The sequence below is a fragment of the Apteryx rowi genome, unplaced genomic scaffold (assembly GCF_003343035.1).
Source record: "Apteryx rowi isolate R43461 unplaced genomic scaffold, aptRow1 scaffold_493, whole genome shotgun sequence".
NCBI classification, from domain to species: domain Eukaryota; kingdom Metazoa; phylum Chordata; class Aves; order Apterygiformes; family Apterygidae; genus Apteryx; species Apteryx rowi.
In genome coordinates this window covers 199,487-219,939 of record NW_020450753.1, presented here as the reverse complement: position 1 = coordinate 219,939, position 20,453 = coordinate 199,487, and the positions used below count along the sequence as shown (strand labels likewise).

General features: G+C 39.4%; 1 protein-coding gene across 3 annotated transcripts in view; it reads right to left on the bottom strand.

Moving 5' to 3' along the window:
- Positions 1 to 6,023: 6,023 nt before the first annotated feature.
- The window catches only part of ETS2 (ETS proto-oncogene 2, transcription factor), a 15,649-nt gene continuing 1,219 nt past the window's right edge, over positions 6,024 to 20,453 (bottom strand). For 2 of the 3 annotated variants that reach the window (XM_026079156.1, XM_026079157.1), the window contains exons 2-10: positions 17,335 to 17,406; positions 14,462 to 14,582; positions 12,413 to 12,532; positions 11,776 to 11,976; positions 10,876 to 10,959; positions 9,821 to 10,063; positions 9,404 to 9,667; positions 8,663 to 8,781; positions 6,024 to 7,632 (exon numbers count right to left, since the gene is read on the bottom strand). In XM_026079156.1, coding sequence (XP_025934941.1) covers positions 7,417 to 7,632; positions 8,663 to 8,781; positions 9,404 to 9,667; positions 9,821 to 10,063; positions 10,876 to 10,959; positions 11,776 to 11,976; positions 12,413 to 12,532; positions 14,462 to 14,582; positions 17,335 to 17,406 — 1,440 coding nt within the window. In that variant the 3' untranslated portion in view covers positions 6,024 to 7,416. The remainder of the gene's footprint in view (positions 7,633 to 8,662; positions 8,782 to 9,403; positions 9,668 to 9,820; positions 10,064 to 10,875; positions 10,960 to 11,775; positions 11,977 to 12,412; positions 12,533 to 14,461; positions 14,583 to 17,334; positions 17,407 to 20,453) is intronic. The other variant, XM_026079158.1, reaches the window with a different exon arrangement.

The following is a 20,453-nucleotide window of genomic DNA, read 5'->3' as shown; positions in this document are numbered from 1 at the left end:
CGTGCTGTGGGTACCTTGTGATTCCACAGGGTCAAGGAGGAGGTAAAATCAAAACTGTATCTCTGGAGGGTTTGGGTTGTTGCTGTAAATTGATCTTGCAGGTTCCCATGCAGCTCCATTAGCAAGTGGTCAATCCCTGCAACAAAGAAATGCTAGAAATGCAGCTGCAGTGGCCAGTTCCTTGTCTGAGCCACATTTATCTCCTGAGAAGGCCTTATGGGAAGGCTGAGCTGCCACTCAATGAACACCTCTGGTGCTGGAGTGAAGACCGCAAGTGCAGTAGAATCTCACTAAAACCTGTTTCAGATGGAGTCTCTGCAAAACCCTCTCAGACCAAGGAAAAGCAGGGACAGTAATTGACAGGGAACAGCATCTCTTCTGCACTAATGACTGAGAATACTGTGGGAGATATTAAAGGGCTGCTGCTAAGGTACTRCTAATAATTTTCTGAATCGTTTCTATTTCTATTCTTCCCCTGACAGCCTGAAACTGCTGTGGGTCCTTTTAAAATCATTCTGCCTGCTAATAGTTTGTTGCTTTATTTGATAGGTTGCTTAGGGAATTGCAAGGCAGCTCATGTTTTTTTCCCCTCCCTTTAAATAGTGAGAGTATTTTAATATTTCTTGGAGAAAAATGGATGTAATAAAATATAAACAACTTGGGCCCAATCATGCAGCAGTGGAAAAACTGCCCTGCTAGGTTGGTTTGTGCTGGCTGTGCTCTGAAGCAAGCTGGCAGCACTGCCAGCACTCAGGCTTCTGGTAAACATCTTGCTTAAACTAGTGGAAAGGCTCGCTCATTTAGGAAAGGAAGATGGAGTGTATATGGCCCTCTGTGGTCTCCACCAATGGTTTTTCTGAATGAGTTATTGCACAGGGCTGACCTGTGTAAAGTCACATGATGATGGCCAAAATTGTCCAAGCACCTGGGTTACCGCTAGCRAGTGTCATTTTGGACTGCAGTCTTCAACCCTCAGTAAATACACATGCAGCTGCAACAACACACTGAACTAGCCATACTGACCTACTGGAGAAGTGCAGAGGTTATAATTTACTAGCGGGCACCATGAACTTAAGCAACATTTGACTGGGTATCACAGTGTTCCTCCAAGGGAAATGGCAAATACCCACTTACTCGAGGTGCTTAAAGCTGGACTGGCCAGGGAAACAGGGAGCACTGCATCGAGAATGGCCCGACTGAGCGTGCTTAACTGCTCTTTCCTCGCCTTGACCCAGGCTCTGGGAATCTCCTTCCTTAGCAACGTGCAAGTCATGGGCTGGGGAAGGAGCCATGGTGCTGGGCTCTAGCTGGAGATTTTATAGATCGTTTAAAAATGTGTAATGAAAAGTATTCATGTTTATGAAAGAGAAAAAGATATATCTGAATTTTGGAAGGCACTGCCTGTGGAAAGATATATTCTGAGCCTTCAGATTCTGGCAAAGTCCCTTTATTAGAAAGTGGAATTTTCCCTGCATAAGCAACAATGCGTATATTTGTTTAAAAGAAAAAAAGTTGAGAAGTCAGCAGACGTCAAGTCCTGATGAAGAAGAAAAGGAGCGTTGTGTCCGGGACACTGGGGAAACTGTTCAAAAACAGTTCACCCTTATGCAAAAACTGTCCCCGTTCACTCACCAGCAGCAGTGTTAGCTCGAGTTAGCTCCAGCTGTTCAGTGGGAAGAGTGCGAGACTGGGGTTTTGGGACCTGATCCTGACTTCAGCAAGAGACGTGGGTTCTTGGCATCTCCCAGGGGCTGGCGCTCAAGATGGGGAGAACGAACAAACAGGTCTGTTCAAAGGCATGTAGGAGGAATTACATTTCTTTTAGAGTAACTCCTCTTCCTTTGCAGGGTAAAAAAAGCACCCTGTAACAGAATGAAAAATCCTTGCAAATGGAAAGAAGCTAAATGTAGGGACTGCATCTGCTAGATTCCTCTTTGTCTTCTGTCAAAAAAATAAATAAATAAAAAGAGAAGATTCAAGATGCATCAGGCCAAAGAGAGGCTATGCAAGTTTGAACAGGTCTCTTTAGCCTAATGATTAGGCATCCAGCTGAGGGAGGGGGCAGTTCTGGTCTCTGCACCTGAGAGTGTGTTTTAAGCTGTAACTGTTTCATGACAAATACCTCCCTTCTTCTCTGCAGCCTCACTTGGAGGACTGAGGCAGGAGGCAAGCCTTAGAAACCCTCCTGTGATGGAGCAATCTGAGCCCAGCCCTCGCGGTTCACACGACGCAGGGTGGGAGCTGTCACTCCACTGTCACAGCCTTTGGCCATGCATTGAGAGGGTAAACCCAGCTTCGGTTTTCCCAAAGGGAAAGGTACGGCTGCCAGCTTGAGGAGGGATTGCCAGTTTTAGCCCCTTTTGCCTGCCAGCCCCCATAGACAGTGGTGTGTGGTGTGGGCTGCCTGGGGTGGCTCTCTGCTCTGTGTGCCGGCTGCCTCCATTTCCAAACCACACGCTTTCGGCTGGGCTTGCCCGCCTCGCTCTGGGCTCTGGATTTCACACTGTGGGCCAAGTCCCTGAAGGTTAGGTATTGGGTAGACAACCTGTTTTCTTTGTGGTTCTGCTCATGCTGAGAGAAAAGAATGAATAAATACTCTTTTGAAACACAGGCTTCAGAGGAATTGTATCAAGATGTATTTGCACTCTGAGTTTTAGGTCATGATGCAGAAAATCACTGCAAACCTTTTAGAGGGGAGTTTAGATGGCTGTTTTGCTAGCTATCTAGAGAGAGCATCTGGAAAAGATATCTTCCAAAGAACGAATTTTTTGCATGTGCAGTGATTTCATGATACTTGTTTCTGTTTTGTTAAACTCATAATTTATGTCAGTATAAAGGCCAAGAGGGATAGAGGCAGAAGAAAGAAAAATGGCAGGATCTGATGCTTCATCCCCAAACCACAGAATTCTCTTAAAACTATTCTATTCATAAATGAAACTCATCACTAGAAAATCTCAATCTGCACGGAGCAAATTATGTTGTCATTGGCCCCTCTTTTACTTTTGATATATTTGCATATTAAGTGGTTCCAAACTACACATCACATGGCACACATTATAAATGAGATACTAGCTATTTTTCTCAGAGATCACACACACTGGACTGAACTTCTAATTCTTCTTGCTTACAGGGACATCTTTTATTCCCTCTTTAGCTTTTTCACCATTCACATGTCTAGCATATGAAGCAACGCTGCAGTCACATTGCCATGGTTGAACTAATGCTCAGTTGCACATACATAGAGGAAAAGAAAAACATGAGATACAAGATAATCTGCAGTCTCTCAAGTCTGGCAATTCTTTACACTGTTGAAATTTGGACCATCTTTGGAGAGGGGATCAAAAAATTCCTCCTACCAGTATTGTGAACATGTAAATTGCTTCTTATTTCTTGTTTCCTTTTCAACTCTAGGAGGCTTATTTAGCAAGATAAACATGATAAGTTCCACTATCTGATTGACTGCGAGGAAGAGTACTGAGAAGAGAGCAGAGCGCATTGTTTTGCTGCTGTATGAAACCCTGGTGTGCCATCTGCCATCTCAGATATTGGGTAGGGTGGTGGTCTCCACAGGTCAAGAAGGACATGCTAGTGGAGAATGATCAAGGGGATGGTGCAGCTTCCTTACAGCTCAGACGACAAAGTCTGCAACCCTCCAGGCTGAAGAGGAAAAGGATTAGAGGGAAGGTGTGATTGATGCTGATAATGTCATGAAGGCAGCGGATAAGACAAATGGCCCAAAAGGCGATTATGCCCCAGTTCCTACAGTAGTGGAACTGGGAGGTACTTGATGAACATAGTAGGAGTTTAGTTGAAAAGAGGTGAGAGAAAATACTCCTTTATTCAGCAGGTAGAGAGCTGCCAAAATTTGCTGTCCCAGTAGGTTATGGAGGCAGAGAGAACGAGCAAGCTCAAAAGGGATTTGGCAAAGCTATAGACAAGAGGTCCTTAGATAGGTAGTAAAAGGACTGTACAGGGATGCCTAATGCAGCAACTGTGGATGCAGGAGGAATGGACTTATGTGGGGAATGGATGGGTAGATGTTGGCCAGGTTTGCTCGCTCCTGCTTCCACCGGTGGTGATATAATACTGGGCAAAATGATCCTTGATCTGACCCATCTGTTATGTTCTTATCCTGCATCTGGTTGTGGCTGACAGCAGATGCCTAAGGAGAGTGTAAGAATAGGGCAAAGTAAAAAGATTTTTCCCAGAATAGTCTCTTGGACATCAAACGTTCTGTGGCTYGCAGCAGGAGGTATTTTACTTAGGACGGGATTTCTACCTTAAAAAAAAAAAAAGAGCAAAGAGGGCTTTGAAGTCAAACTTTGTTATTAGAGGGGACATGCCAACCATGGGTAGGTGCCAGCTGCAACACTGTATTATGACTGCTGTCTCATGAGGAAAGCTGGCAGCTGGAAGGGCAGGGAGGCATGTCCTGAAGAAGGTGGAGAGTTTAGCCAGACTTTCAACAACCTCTTTGACGCTGGGTGGCTGAGAAAACAGGGTAGCATTTTCTGTATGCACTGTGATATTCATAAAATATCCTTTAATAACTGTCTACTGTGTCATACTGGGTTACAGCCTGTGTTGCTGCATTGACCTGACACAGTGCAGGTTATCTGATTTATCTCCTGGAGGACACACTAACATGACTTGTATCAGGATACTCTGCTATCATGAAATTTCTTTTCTACTGAACAAAGAAAACAAACTCAATTTCCCTGTTGCCTCTCTGTTTAAGCTAATATTGGGCACGCAAACAAGAGACACAACTGACCCTTCAGTCCAAATGAGCAACAGTTCTGCTTTTAGGAAAAAATGGGTTTGAAAATGAAACTTCTACATATTGAGAGAAAGATTAGAGTTCTATAACCAAAGTGTGAGAGACATCCAGAAGAAAAAAGACCTCATTATTAACAGCCCATACTTTATTTTTTTGCAGGAAATAACGTATCGCCCCTCATTAGGATCACTGCTCAAAGGCAGGCCATTTAAACATCTAAAATGTAGCATTGCAGTTTTTGGAGCATGATCCAAAGGACAGGAAAGCTTGGCATTTCTCCTATTCTGCTCAGTTCCAGCTCAGCCCTGGCACTTGTGGCTCTCTTTGTGCCCTTACATTCCCTTCCTCATTACTGTAAGTGCAACCTATGGGGTAAAACCCACTGAGAGGCATCTAGGCCCACAGTGGTGATTGAGGGGAAAGGAAGAAGGATGTGGGAGCCATCTTCCTTTTCCTTCACAGGGGCTATGAAATACAAGACTGAAGAATAATGTCTAACTGTTCAGAGAAGACCAGGGTCGTGGTGCAGGTGCAGGCCTACCCTTTCAGCTCAGTAAGTATATCTTAAAAACAACCAACCAACCCCCTTTTTTTTCTCTTTAACCCGCTGCTAAACCAGGGTGACTACAATGAAAGCAAGATCAATATATGGCCACATTTGGCAGACAGGAAGATTTAAGAAGTTTAAGGGACGGGTCATGTTTTTTTATAGCTACATTTTCTTTAAGTGGAACTCCTCAAGTATGTGCTAAGATCAGATGGTTTTTTACTGCCTGCTACTTTGCAGTGTGGAACGATGAGAAAGAAGATACTTATGATAGGGAGCTTGCTCTGTATCCAGTAGGAATCAGGAACAGTTTAAACATGCACATGGTCTTGAGATGCCTCTGTTCTCTCACGTTTACCAGTAGTTTTACACTTGTTTGCAATACAGTTCAGAAATGCTCATTTTCTTTCAAAAGTACAGCGCAAAGGCATTAACTTCCAGTTTATATATGAAGGCAGATGGAGCTGTGCAAGTGTTTGCATAGATTTAGCTTGGTTCAAGATCATCAACCTATCCGTTCTTGCAGATTTTTCTCCAACAAACTCTCTAAATCCATATTCCCGCCCCCCCCTCCCCTTCAGAGGTTTAAGCTAGTCTAGAAGAGAAACTTACCATGGAATAAGAACCCTCCCCCTCCTTCCCTTCTTAAACTTTTTGAATTAAGAAAGCACATACACCATTTCTTTTTTTTGTTCCCAAGAGGTTTTAATAAAGATTCATATTTTTAAACCTCTCACACTGTACAACACATTTAAATGTACATCAAGCTCAGATAAAAAATAAAGCTTTCTTACAAAGTACATTTTTCCAGTGAATTGTTTTTTTTTTGCAGTAAAAATAGCTGCTACATAAATCACTCCTGATCTTTGAAAAGGAGTCACAGTTATTTCCAAAAATAGAATTCATATTTTAATCATACAGGATAAACTGCAGGAAGAAGAGACAAGTCAACTGAAAAAATAGGCTTGTATATAAATTTTTTTTAAAAGGACATGCATAGAAGTTGAAAAACATATGCCATTTATAAAGGAAAAAAGGTAATTTTATCCATATTAATATTTTCATTTTCAGTTACAGAAGAAACCACAAATAGGTCCTTTATGTCCCAGAATATAATATTAGGTTCTTGTAAAAATGCCAAAATGCAGAAAGAACTGCCAGCGTCAGTCTTGGCAAAATACTGAGCCAACCCCCCCTTACACATCTCATGTGATAGGCATACCATATGCATGCATGCTGAGCACTTACGTTGTCTCTCAGGCCAATTAAATATTTTCAGAAGGTTGTATATCCTAGACAAACATAAAATAACCATTTGATAAGTTTACATTCGTCCTATTTCAATACACATACAATTAGTTTAATTTACACTATACAATATCTGTTAAATAGGAACATTAAAGAAATTCAAAAAGAATCACAGAATATATACAAACTGAATATTGAAATGGTATGATTTTCATTCCCTTCTTAAAAGTTTTTTTTTGTTGTTTTTTTTTAAACAGTTGCTACATCTTGTTCTGGACACAGACTGTTTATGTACCTATGCAGCACATTTCTGGAGTAATAATGACAGTAAAACGTGCTTTAGAAGAAAACACTTAATACCAATTCTTCTTACTGCTCTTTTAAAATAAATTAGCTTTTTTTTTWAAATAAATTGCATGATATAAGCAAGGATGATGGTATTTTAAAATCTGAGCAATAATTCTGCTGCATCACTTGTTTCTCATCCAACCTTTGGTTTTAAAGCCAACCCATTACTATATGGCAGTGTAAGTAGCCAAAATGCTTTATATGGCAGTATAGGTAGCTGAAATGCTTAACGCTAGAGCATTTCTGCGTCTTCGTGACAGAGCTAGGATCTGTGCTGACTTCTATGCTGCTCAAATACCTGACATGGCAACATCTGAAGCCACTGATGAAATAAGGCCACTTCCTTCCAACTTTCCCTGGTTACAAAATCAGTCAAGGTCCTTATTTCTTAACAGTTGCACCAATCCGAGCAGTCAGAAGAACTGACCACAGATGGTTCCCAGTCACAGTTTCAACATGTGATCTTTGCCAGTTCAGCCTGAGATCACTGGGCTCAGTCTTCTGTGTCGGGCTGCACCCCTAGCATCGCGTGAAGTTCTTCCGCTGTGTACCCCAGCAAGTTTTGTAGGTCGCATACAAAGCGATATACATATCGTTTCCCTGAAGTCTTGTGGATGATGTTCTTGTCATAATAGTAGCGTAGGCCTCGGCTCAGTTTCTCATAGTTCATTTTTGGCTTGTTTTTCCTTCTTCCCCACCTCCGTGCCACCTGTCAGTCCAAAAAGAAAGCAAAGTGTAAAGTGTTTATTCAAGTTATGTTCTTCCAGTCAGTGGCTGATAAATGCAGTTATTAAAACCTCTTCATCAGTCAGAGCACTTTATTTGCTTCTGATGTCCTGAACTTGGGTAACAGGAGAGTTGGTGACTGAAACCTCAACTGAACAAACTTCAAGGCAACCATCGGCAGCAGTTTGACTAACATGAACAGGAGAAAGTAGCTGATAGCAAATATCAACAAAAAGGATACCTATTGCAGTGGATAGGCCCATCATGATAATGATTGCTGCAAAACTGTTTATGGAGAACAAATTTAAGTAAAATACAGTGCCCTCTCTCAAAGATCATGCTATTAAAGAGTTAATTTGCCATTGAGTAGCATGGGACAGTTCTTTAAGTGAAAGTTGAATTATATGGAGTTCCTTGGAGCTAATGACCCCCCTTACTTTTTTTTCTTTTTTAAGGCTTCAGTGAACTTTGTGTCATGCCTCTTAATACAATCATTTTCTGATACAGTTAACAGTAGGGAAGATAAAGCACATTTAAGTTATTTTTAATGACTAAAGCTTTAATTACCTAAGGTATTTTAAAAGCAGCACTACAATATCTAAGAATTGTGATGCTTAGAATATCTGCTGTAATTGCCCCAGGCCTTTTTGCAATCTTGAATATTGTTGATTAAAATTATATTGTATAATTATATAAATTGTTGATTAAATTATATTCAGTAAACTAATTTACAGTATTGCTTATACTGTCAAAAAGAAATTATTTTGTATACTAACTTTAAGTTTCAAACTGCACAAAGTGTTCTCATAACTATAAGCAAATACTGACATCCTGGGGTGGAGGAGGGGAAGAAGAAGGAGTGGGGGAAAAATCAACCCACAGTAATCCTGACCATATAATAAAACATTTACAAATGAAGAGTTTTCAGTGAGTGTCTGATTGTGTAAATGCTTTATTTCAAGAATAGGTCCACAGACCCTAAATCTTATTGTTCATCACAATTTGCCACATACCTCATCTGGGTCAGCAAGTTTAAATTCCCATCCATCTCCAGTCCAACTAATAAATGACTGACAGGATTTGTCAGTCAGTAACTCCAGAAGAAATTGCCATAGTTGTATAGGTCCACTGCCTGTTGGGGATGGGGAGAAGGGGGGAAACCGCATGATTAACACTTCTGCAAGCTCTTACCACAGCTAATGAATATAGCCAAACTCACATCACAGGAAAAATCTTTTAATTACTCTGACAGCTTTTTTTTTGTTGTTAAATATCAAAAGAAAACTAATTCTAAGATTTTTTTCCGTAACATAATTCTGCTCACAAACATGTTAAAATTAAATCAAAAGAAGTCAGATTTTTCTTTAAAAGAAAGGATTTGAAACAAAATATGCCTTTCTCTTCTATATAAGATTCTTTATCCCTCACTTCCATCTCCTAGCAGCTGTAGTCAAGCTTTAGGGCCTGTCCTGCAATCCTTGACTTGACAAACCTTCCCTCTTTTTCAAACAGATAAAAGGCAAAGAATACATTTCATTTTGATGGCATGTTTGTAAGAACAGGTACCTACCTGTTCTTACTTTAGATGGATAGTCCAATGAGACTTTCTTTAGTAACATTTAAAATTGAAACTTGTCATGAGCAGTGGTCTCTCAGTGAGAGGCTACCTTACAACTACATAACTTTATCATGCATTTATAGAAAATATTGAAGTTACACAAGAAGAGGAGTAACCATTTTGTTTCACTACTTACCTGTAAAGCCAGCTAGAATTGCTGCTGGTATAACTGGTTTCCCTTGCTCTACAGGATCACTTCTTTCTTGAATATAGTCTTTGAAAGACATTGTAGGTTTGTTCAGACACAAGGACTGGCTACAGTCATCTTCAAAACTTTCATAGGATGGCACACGCTGTAAGTCCACTAATGATGACTGGCTGTTCCAAGACTGTAGCATTGAATCTGAGCTTTCATAACTTTCTGCACCACTGTCGCTAGATTCGTGTTCTCTAAGTTTGCCTTAAAGAAGAGGAGAAAAAAATAAGTAAGAGAGAGAAAGGGAAGTGTTTTATTCCCCCCAGTCTAGCTAGTACATATGAACTCTGCAAAGGAGGGGAAAAACATGCAGAATATGGCCTTAGACCCATGGTTATCATATGGATAATGTCTCACCAGAATTATCTATCAGCAAGTTCAGACTGCTTCTTGTGAAGTCTTGGTTTACTGCACAATAGTTCACGCCAACTGCATCTACTTGGGTTTTAGGGAACAATGGAAACTCTTGTTCTGGATTGAGAAGATTTGGTCCCGTGGAAGTCTGACAGATGTCACTCAAGATACTGGGTTTAGGGTAACTGAGGGCTTTAGGGTACCCAGGCATTTGCATACCATAGGGGGCCTGATCCACATTAACAGCTGAAGGAGAGGAAAAAAAAATAAAAAGAGAATGATTTAAGTATTTTCTCTGCTGTCCCTTAAATGGGCTAATAAACATAAGGTATCCCACTACAGCTGTGCCACCAAGAACTATTTTTTCCATGAAAGTCGGGCTAGGGAAAAGTGATGTTACAGACCTACTGGAAAGGCTACTGAAGTTAGGGAGAAGATTCCCATCTAATGGCCTCCAAATCAGATTCTGTATATCTCTTTCTACAACTTGCAGATAACAAACATAATACATTGTTTGTTCTTCAGGGAAAACACAGGACAACAGAAAAAGCTGGAGAAGCCTAGGTGATTTTGAGTAAGGCTCTTATCATTACGAGATGTAATGAGGCTGAACTACAGATTTACTGTGGGACAATAAAATACAGCACCAAACAAATAATCTAAGAAAACAAGCACTTTGTCTCTACAGTTATGCCATACATTTTCAAAAGTTCTGTTATGCTTCCGTAGCCTTCAGAAAGGCCTAACCATGACTCCTGCTGTTTCCTAGTGATACTGCTTTTTGATTCAGTCTGCTAGTGATGGGACTGGTCATTCTGTTCCACAGACATAGGCTTTGGCATACCAGAAGAAAGTCTGATTTTTCATAGCCTTTGCTCTTCAAAAGATTTCTGATATGAATTAAATGGCAAACAATACTAGAAAAGACTGTACCAGTTGAAGTTAAGTGTTTTCCTAAAGCACAGCAACTACTCTGTTGTGGCGTTTCCTTTTTTCTTACTAGAATCTGTGACACACCTAGAATAAACATAACATCCAAAATTATTCAAAATACTTACTTAAGGAGTTGTTGTTGACCCAGTGAGGAACTGAGGTGAGATGAGAGTTCTCCACATATTGATCCTGCGTTTTCTCTTGACTGTCTGGAAAAAAAGGAAAATTTCATTTTTATAGATCAGACCTGTATGCCAAGGGAAGCTTCTAACTCTCTTGAGTATTTTGGGGACACCATTCACATGAATTTTATTAACATGCTGCATCAAACTCTCAAGAAAAGCAATTCCCAGTAGGTAAAACATCATGCAATTGAATCTTTATACTTAACATAGAGAAAAAGCAAACAGACAGACAAAACAAAACAAAAAAGCCCCAAATACCAAAAAACAACTGCAGTGTGCATTAAGGTCCAGACCCTGCACACAGGCAGCTGCTGAATCTTATTCTCCAAAACCAATTGAATGCATACATCAGTGCATGTAGAGTTTTAGCAACATCATTAGTGTTCACCTAAGAGCACCTCCAAACCTCCTTGATATCCTTACATTCATTCACTGAATTACCTCAAAACACTACCTTACAGGAACAAAACAAAATACTTATAAAAAGAAGGGATGGTTTTGTCCAGCTTTTGATTAAATATATATATATTTTTTAAAATGAGGCATTGTAAGAGCCCCATCCTGATCTCATTTATTTCAGTAACTGATCTAAATAAAACTTGACTGCAACAGGTACTCAGCCCGAGCAGGGAATACTTCTGCAGATACCTGCATTTGTGCTCTGTGTATGCAGGATATTAGATACTTTCGATAATACTTTTATTAACAAGTCTTAAAGTTCATTTTGAGTTTTCTTATGTAATAAAAATCCCTCATAGTGAAGTAAGTGTTGAAAGAGTCTTATTCCTGTCTTCATTAAAAGAATCTGAGAACAGAAGCTCTTTGTGGCTTTATATCTACCTTTTATCATCTGTTCCAGGTGTTCCCACAGAATATCACCCACGTAATCAGGTGCCAATTCCAAGAAACGCTCCTTGCCCAGGTTGCATAAGTCTTGGCCACTCATAAGAAACTGATGAAAGTTCACGTTTACCAAGCTAAACTCATTGGTAGCCCACGCAAGCCACTGGCAAACCTGCTGTTCAGTCCACAGCCAGGGATCTGCAAGATAGAAAGTGTGCAGCATAGAGAGATAACACTTGACCTTTGTAAATCCCCCCCCCCCCCAAAAAAAACCTTAGTTAAAAGGCAGTGAATGAAAGACTTGTTAATCCAAGTTACTTAGTTCTGAAGCTTAGGCATCAGAATCAATTTATTCTTGAATTTAAAAACAGTGCTCTATTTTCCTTCTGTATTCCCCCTCAATTAGAGGATGTATGTGCTCAGTTTATTTGATTCTCTCTTATGCTGCCAAATTATGAGCTCTCCATGCACCCATTTTTAATAACAGCAAGTCTAGTCTTTCCAACTAAAGCTGTGCCAGATTCACATAGGATTCTTGTATTTCGTTCTGACATCACTCTTTCTCTTTTAAAAGAATCACTATTCAGCATCCTCCTTAGCATTAAAAAAGAGCTTATAAATAGAAAACACTTACTATTTGGGATACCCAGCCGACACTGTTCCTTTGTGAAACCACTGAAAGTATCTTTCAAGGCCTGACTCATCACAGCCTTACTGCATGGGGTTAACAGAGGCAATTCACAGTTGTTTGACTCTACAAGAAAGAAAAGGGGTGGAGGGAAAAGAAGATACATTAACATTTAGGCCAATGAAAGAGGTTTTCGCCCTACTAGGTGAAGAAAAAGAAGAGGATACCAGAAACTATGTATTTTAAAACAGAAACTAACAGGGTAGGTCTATTTTTAGATTGTCCTGTCTTTGACTGAATATGTCAACACTAAAATATCTTTGTCATATTGAGTTGGTAAAATTGCATCATGCTAAAATAAAGCTTTGCAGCAATAAAGCTTTGCAGCTTTCCATGATATAGATCCTCACTGACTCTCAGTAGTTACACAGCATGCCTTTGTTGCAGGGAAATTTTATTATTACTTTTCAGAAAATATGAGATTGCTTCTTCCTATTTTCTCATCTACATTTTGACCTCAGACTTCCTGTTAACTCCTGCTGTCATTATTTAGCTTGAGAACTAAGTAATTCATAATAGGGTTGGGGAGAACTAGATTGTGAGGATATTTAACACTGCTTTCCAATGAACTGTATTTCAGACCTTTTCATGCATCTCTCAGTCACTCAAGTATATGGTGTTATAGCTTATTCAGTCAACTGAACTAAACAAACATGACTAGTCACAAGCTGGTACCCAGTGTCTAAACATGGCAATACAATTCAAAAATCAGTATCATCCTATGCCTATGAATTACTAACCTGCATAACTCACTTTTTTTTTTTTTTTTTAAGGTTTGCAGATAGACTCTATTTTAACAAAAAATTTGGCTTCCACCTAATTTTTCTTACTGGGCAATTTTCACCTGAAGATGCCTCATTTAACTATGAAAGAACACCCACGTAGAAGAAAATCAACAATACCACCTAGATGTTTCAATATAAGAAAACTTTTACTGATATTTTATCTGTGATGGTGTCATTAAACTAGGGGACAATTGAAGATGTCTTATCCATCTCACCATTGCATCTCTGGACACTTCAGAGAGCCTCTGAAAACTAGCACACATACTGCATTTGAAGGACCTCTGCTATGTTACTCTTAGAGGCATGTAACGGTGACAGGGTACATACACGTGACGGGTTATTAGACTTCAGACCCATTCATGAAGCTGTTCTGCTCTTCTAGTTTTCCTAGATCCTGACTATGTACGAGCTCCACTTGACCCAGCAAGTGGAGCTCATTACCAGTGTGTGCTTAACGTCTGTTTTTACCACACCCATCCTCAATATCTGCTAGGACTTGCTTTGCTGACCAGAGCTAGTGACTGATTAGAATCACATTAGAACAAAAGGCTGGTGGCTGCTGGAGGTTTAAGTTTTTTTCCCTGCTTGCCTAGGAGGAGATAAAGACAGCAACAGGAAAGATATCTACATTTCTTTGTAGAGGCAAAAAAGCTAGTTACGGAGTTTTGGCAGGATTTGCTGAAAACYCTTGGTAGGTATTGTCCTACTAAAAAGATTTGTAAACACCTCCACCCCTATTTTTAAGGTGAGGCATAAAACAAACCCTACAATGGGAAAAGGAATAAGGATTTTGTTCCCTGTGAATTAACACCAGAGGGTCAAAACAGGGGCTTGCAGAGTACCTAAAACATCTCAGCCAAAATTAAAATATAAGTTTAATTACATATGATTTAAAACTTTCAAAATTTAAAAATTTAAATCAGCCTTAGCCCTGCTTTAGTACCTGCTAAGGCTTCTTCCATGGACAGCTTAGGCTAATGAATCCCAGTTCCCATCCCAGTTCAGTACAGAGAACAGCAACTATCAACAGAGCAACTCATGTACATAAAATCCAAATACCTACACAGACTCCTGTGTACTAAAACACCTTTTTTTTTTTTAAGGGAAATCCATGTTGTACTTGTAAGAGAATAGTGATAAAATCCTAGTTAGACCACCCAGTTTTCTTTTTGAGCTGCTGATTGGACTAAAGAACAAAGAGAAAAGGTACCGTAAGAAGTAGAATCAAATCCTGTTGGCACTTCTTGAAGTGTTTGATCTTCATTTAGTGAGAAAAAATATCCAGCAAAGAGAGAGCTTGAACTATCAAAGGTGTCAAATGCTGGCTGACGCTGCAAAGCAACAAAATAAATAAAAAATATCGTGAGCAATTTGCTAGAGCACTGCCAAGAACTGCTAGGAAGTGGCTGGTTAGGTTTCCTAGATTTGGAGACCATGCACAGTCACTATTTTGAATAGACCAACTTGTGCCTTTGAAATATAAATATAATGACAGTATAGCTTCTGGTACATTAAAATGAAACAACTAACATTCAGACTACAATGTAAGTTGTATGGCATGATCTGAAAGCTACTGTAAAGCCAAGCAAGGATATTTTAACCTTTCCTGTAATTGAGGCTTTCTAACAATAGAGAATGCATGCATATATATTAACTTTTGAAATGACTGACTTATGGATATATTTTGAAGAAAACTTAGCATTTCTTTAACCCTTTAAATTTACTATCCCTCTGATGAGTACAAATTAAAACAGAAGCAGGACTGGTAAATTATGGGAAAAAACTGCCAGTGCAAAACCTACAGTGGATTTATGCAACTTGCAAAGATCTCTTTCAAACTTGACTTGTGTTAGGTGTGTATGATAGAGATGCAAAATACTATTACTTAGATCCCTCCAGCCATTTAAGTCTTCTTTTGGGGGTGAGGAGAGAAGAGGAGGAAATAAACAACTTTGAAAACAACCTATGCAACTTGTCTATTAGTCACAAGGAAACAGCATCTGCAATAACTACAGACAGGAATAGGTAGAAATTGTTGCTGAGATTTTAAAAGCACCTGAGGATAGAATATTGTTCTGAAAAGCTACAGCATGTACATGGCAGCTACTGCAGTTTGGGGAGCTAGAGAGCGTGGCAACTTACAAATGCTTATTTGTTTTAGGCATCCACTGGTATGCTGGCTTATGGCAAAGCAGAGAATTTAACTGAGGACAAGGCCAAGATTTTTCAGGGCAGTATTCATGTGCTATGCAACAGCAACCTGAAGCATGTTTCTGGACTAGCAAATAAATATTAACTCTTCCTGGAATTTCCTAGCTAAAACCTACAAGGTTTTAAGGGGCTTGGAGTGTTTTTGCACCAGAAGTCTTTTTTTTTTTTTTTTTTAAAAAAAAGTCCCAATAAAACTAGTAGGAAACTAGGGACTGTAAGTTTTTAGTTGTATTTTATAGCAAGTTGCTATGCATCCCAGTATGTAAGTTATGAAAGTATACAATCCACAGAAGAAAAAGCTGGTAAAGAAAACAATACCATGCCTCTAAGGGTTAACTGGGTTCAGAAACCTCCACTGAGAGCTGACCACTGGAGATAAATTGGGGAGTCTGTTCAGGTACCCATGACAAGTACAGGAGAGAGTCAAAGTGAAGCCRTGAAAAAGCTCACATCCAAGTGAAACAACTTAAGAATAGTTGCCAGATTTACTAGTAAAAAATTCTTTACACATTACTAGATAAAAGCACTGACTCATCACTAGTACCTAGAAGAAAGGGCAAGTTCTTTCAACATAATCTGGAAACTCCTGCATTTTATGTAAACAGCTGACCCTTATCCTGAGTCACTGGAAAAAATGCTGTGGCATGTGAATGAGTAAAATCCATACTGTACTAGTTTCATATTTCAAAAAGGATAAAATTAACGTTTAAGCAGGTTCTTGTTTTAATAAAGGCAAAAATCAATATGGAAGAAATTCTGCTTGCCCTATTAGTGATAACCATTTTATTTGTCTTTTAAACATATATATAAGGGTAATTATTACAGAACAAATTAAGAAGAAATGGGAACAGCTACAAAACAGTAGAATAGTGTCTTGATTTTGACTTGATTATATGACAACTGTGATCACTGAGTAAGTGCTGAGAACAACTCCTGTGTGAAAGAGTACACAGCTGTTAAGTTGGAGGATCTTTTTTGGATTTTGCCGTTGCTATGAGCAGGAGAAAAAGTTAAGAGAGGACATAAAAACATCACAGAAGTCAGAATACCAAAGACTCATTAACTGAGTCTTCAAAACACTGACATTCCTCAAAGTTAATGAGAGCAGAAAGCATCTTCCTAGTCTTTATTTAGTTACATTAACCTATGCTACAAAAAAAAATTAATACTGGGATAAAAAGCAAGTTGCATGACTGGAGGATGGGGGGAGCACTTATAGACTGTTACAAGATGAATCTTCATAGTCTGTTCCTCATTTGTCCTCAGTATGCAAGTTCCTTTCAAAGCAAGATAACAGCCACAGTCTATCTAATGAAAAAATGCATTTAATAACTATCTTTGTTTTTTTATGTTGTATTGGACTTCCATTTGATATAGTTGCATGTAATAGGTGAATAACCTACTTTTTTCATACAAGGTTCTCGAATGAATTAGACCTGACTGGTCATATCAGAACAATGCTCTAACAGATTCATAAAGTCAAATATATAAAGACCACCTGTACTGCCAATCCCATGACTTTATTTACACAAAACTTCCACTGACTCCAACGAATTTGAGATCAGTTTTTGTCCACCTCTTATTTTCAAATTCTTAGGATGTAGTGGGGAAAAAACTTCCTGGGGGGACCTCAGGGAGTATAAGATTTATGTCTTCCTGCTTCAGTAGTGCTTGTTCACACACTCGCTTAATTCAGTGGGAAGATTCTAGAAGTAATCTAGAGGTTACAAGCAAACTGCTAAAGAATTATGTATTTGCGTTCATGCTGGCATGGTTGTACAATTCCTTTGTTAGCATTAAGAACACCATATATTCACTAACTGGGAGATTAGACCACTCGGTTTTAGAATCCACTAGCTCAAGAGAACTCACCTTGAGCACTCCTCTGTACATGTTAGACACAGGAGCRACTTGATCCATGTTCCTGATCCCAAAATCACTCATCTGAAAAATGAAAGGGGTCACATGAAAAACATTGCTACTGGAGAAGCAAGTATATTAATAGATGCATCTTACTGCTTTAGCATAGACTATATGTTTCTTCATTGGGAGTGTTACTTCAATAAGACATTGAGAATGCTTTCCTCTAGGGTGCTCACGTCCTGACTATGCAGGGCCTGATTCTGGTTTTGCTTAAGCAGCTTTTTAACTGGAAGCCTCTTCACAGAAGCCAGTGGAGTTAAAGTTCTTTTTGTTATGAGAAAAAGAAGAGGATGATCAACTTCTGATATCGAAGATGAGGGTTTTTAGTATCTCATTCTGTTAGACAGTCTTAAAAGCCTACAGAAGTTCTATGTCCATCAAGTATCTATTGTTTTGAGATGTTTTCCAGTTTTCACTTGTTATCTTAACAAAGAAATTTTGCAGGATCTTTGTTTACAACATTCCTGCTCACATGCCATGATTCACTTTGGTCTTTCCCTTCCAATGTACAGAAGGCAAATGACAGAGCACTCGTCATGATTTACCTTCATGTTCTAACACTCATCCATTTCACAGTTTCATCCCCTCTATGAAGTATCAGAGAAGCTGATTCCAAATGCTAGCAATCTGTTTCTTTTACTAGACAAAGCATCCTCAAACCATGTTATTTCGCACATTTCATAAGCACAGGATTAACATATTTATAAACGTTTGGAAGGCTTCAGTTTAAATTGGAAGTGTTTATGTAGCAAAATGTCCTTCTTAAAGGGTTGATAATGGGACCAATAACAGTACTTCAATACCACAGAAGTTAAAGCTATCATGCTGCCTGTACCACAAGGAACAGGATTGTGTGATGCCTTTATAACTTGTTCTCTTATATATGACTGAAAGAATACAGTGATAAGATTCACATCCTTTTACTACCCTATGAGAGATCAAACATAAGGAAGCAAGACAGGTTTATGGCCATTGTTCAGATTTAATCATGATGCTGTAATTCAGGTGTTTGTAAATGATACCTTATCAGCCCGCACTGAGGCAAGCCATCTCTCAACACTTTTCCTTCTATTTTTTCACAGCATTGTGCTAATTTCTTTTGCTCCATAGAAATTGTCAGGACACGTGCATTTGTATCTAAATAAACAGTCACAGGGGTTGCTATTAATATTTCCACAAAACTGTGATTACTTATTACAAAGTGACTGCTCATACTAGCCATTTTAATGATTTTGCAAAAGCACAGAGAAGTCAAAATATAATCTTAAACTGACTCAGAAGAAAGTGGCAAATTAGAACTTAACAAAACAAGCACAGCCTGTTAAAATGACAACATATTCAAAATCTGTCCCTACAAGCCAAGAGGAAAAAAAAAAAATCCAACAGCCAAAGACTTGGAACGTTTTCATCCTCCTGTATATCTGATCACTTAAAATCAAAAGTCCTTAATCAGAAAGGCCCATTTCAACTTCACTGTTATTAGATATACGGGGCTTATAATTGAAATAAAATAAACCAACTGCATATGAAAAGAATAGTTGACCTATACTTCATTAATGTTACCCAAAAGTGCAACATACTGATTGATGTATTTTACTTCAATTAGCATATACAAATATTTGATCAAAGTTACACAACTTGTTGAGCACCAAAGAATTCTACACAGCATGAGACTCACTCAGCAAGTGTCTCTAATCTCTTCATTGAATTTGCCACAATTTAAACAACTGTTTATCCTAGTATTCAGTTGGGCATTAAAAAAAAAAAAAAGGCAATTTCTAATGCCCTTTGCTTTGCCTTTGAAATCTGCTCTTGTATATAGGGATAACCAGATCGAAGCCTTACCAGTTGGAAGGTATTTGTGATAACACTACACATATTTTTAGCAATCTTAGTTCTGATCCCCAGTCTGGACTATAAATAAAATTTCTGACAATTTCAGGGGCAATCCTGGCCTTTACATGAACCCTGTTAGGAATTTTCCCATTGATTAAAAGGGACAGGATTCTACCCCCACCTTTTTTTTTTTGTTAATTTTCTTTGGAAGTGCTTAGACTACCAAGACAAAAGGTTTATAACAAGTCTTCATTACATGGCATTGCTTATTAACCCAAGTTGCTGCTTTTCTATGCTAGACTGCTCATTTGTTGTGCAGCCTTGCCTCTGCACTGCACACCTTACGGAAAGCTAGACAACAGAGCTTCTGTCCAATACAAAACATGCTCAAGTTCTCCATGCAGTAGCATCCCAGTTTCCTGCCTCTAACCACGGCCTCTCAGGTTGTTAGGAATTTCTGGGGCCTTTGCCCATCGTACATTAGCTTTCTACCGATCAGCAACAGGAGTTTCCAGCCCTGAGATCAGACACACTTCCAGGAGATCAGACGCACTTCCAGAGTTATCACAAACCAAATGGGACTAAAAAGGCAATACAGGTGTTGCCCTTCTGCTGGCCTAAGAAAGATCAGAAAAGACACTACGGTATGATGCGATTGGGCCTCACTTCCAACTCCTCCACTAATGCTGATGACTGTGCCTTGCCAGCTATAATTGGTTTAACTGGCAGGACACCTTCTCCAACACCCCCGCATAGCTGAGCGGGTGAACCAGAACAGGGTCAGCGGGATCAGGCACTTATTAACTAATACCCCTGAATTCTGATCAACTTCTTTTCAGCAATAGCCAGGTGCTTGCCTACTGCTGGAGTCAGCTGGGAATCACTCGCAAGGCAAAACTAAGCCGTGCGAGCGTCCACCACACAACCCCATAGCCCTAAAAAAATCAAAATAAATAGTAATAAAAAAATGGCAGGTTCAGCTGACCAAAAAAAAAAAATTCTTATAGAGGGAATAAAAATAAGAATAAAAATAAGAATAAAAATAAGAATAAACCCGTGTTAGGAGCTCTGCTTTCCCTCGTAACTAGGCAGGATGCAGGGACGGGGCAGTGAGCAGCCGGAGGGGTCAGACGCAGAGATCTCACGGCGCGGCGCCTCCGCGCCGCTGCCAAGCGCGGCCGAGCGCGGAAGGCCCCTGCCTCTGCGCAGCAGCCGCGTCCTCCCGGGCACAC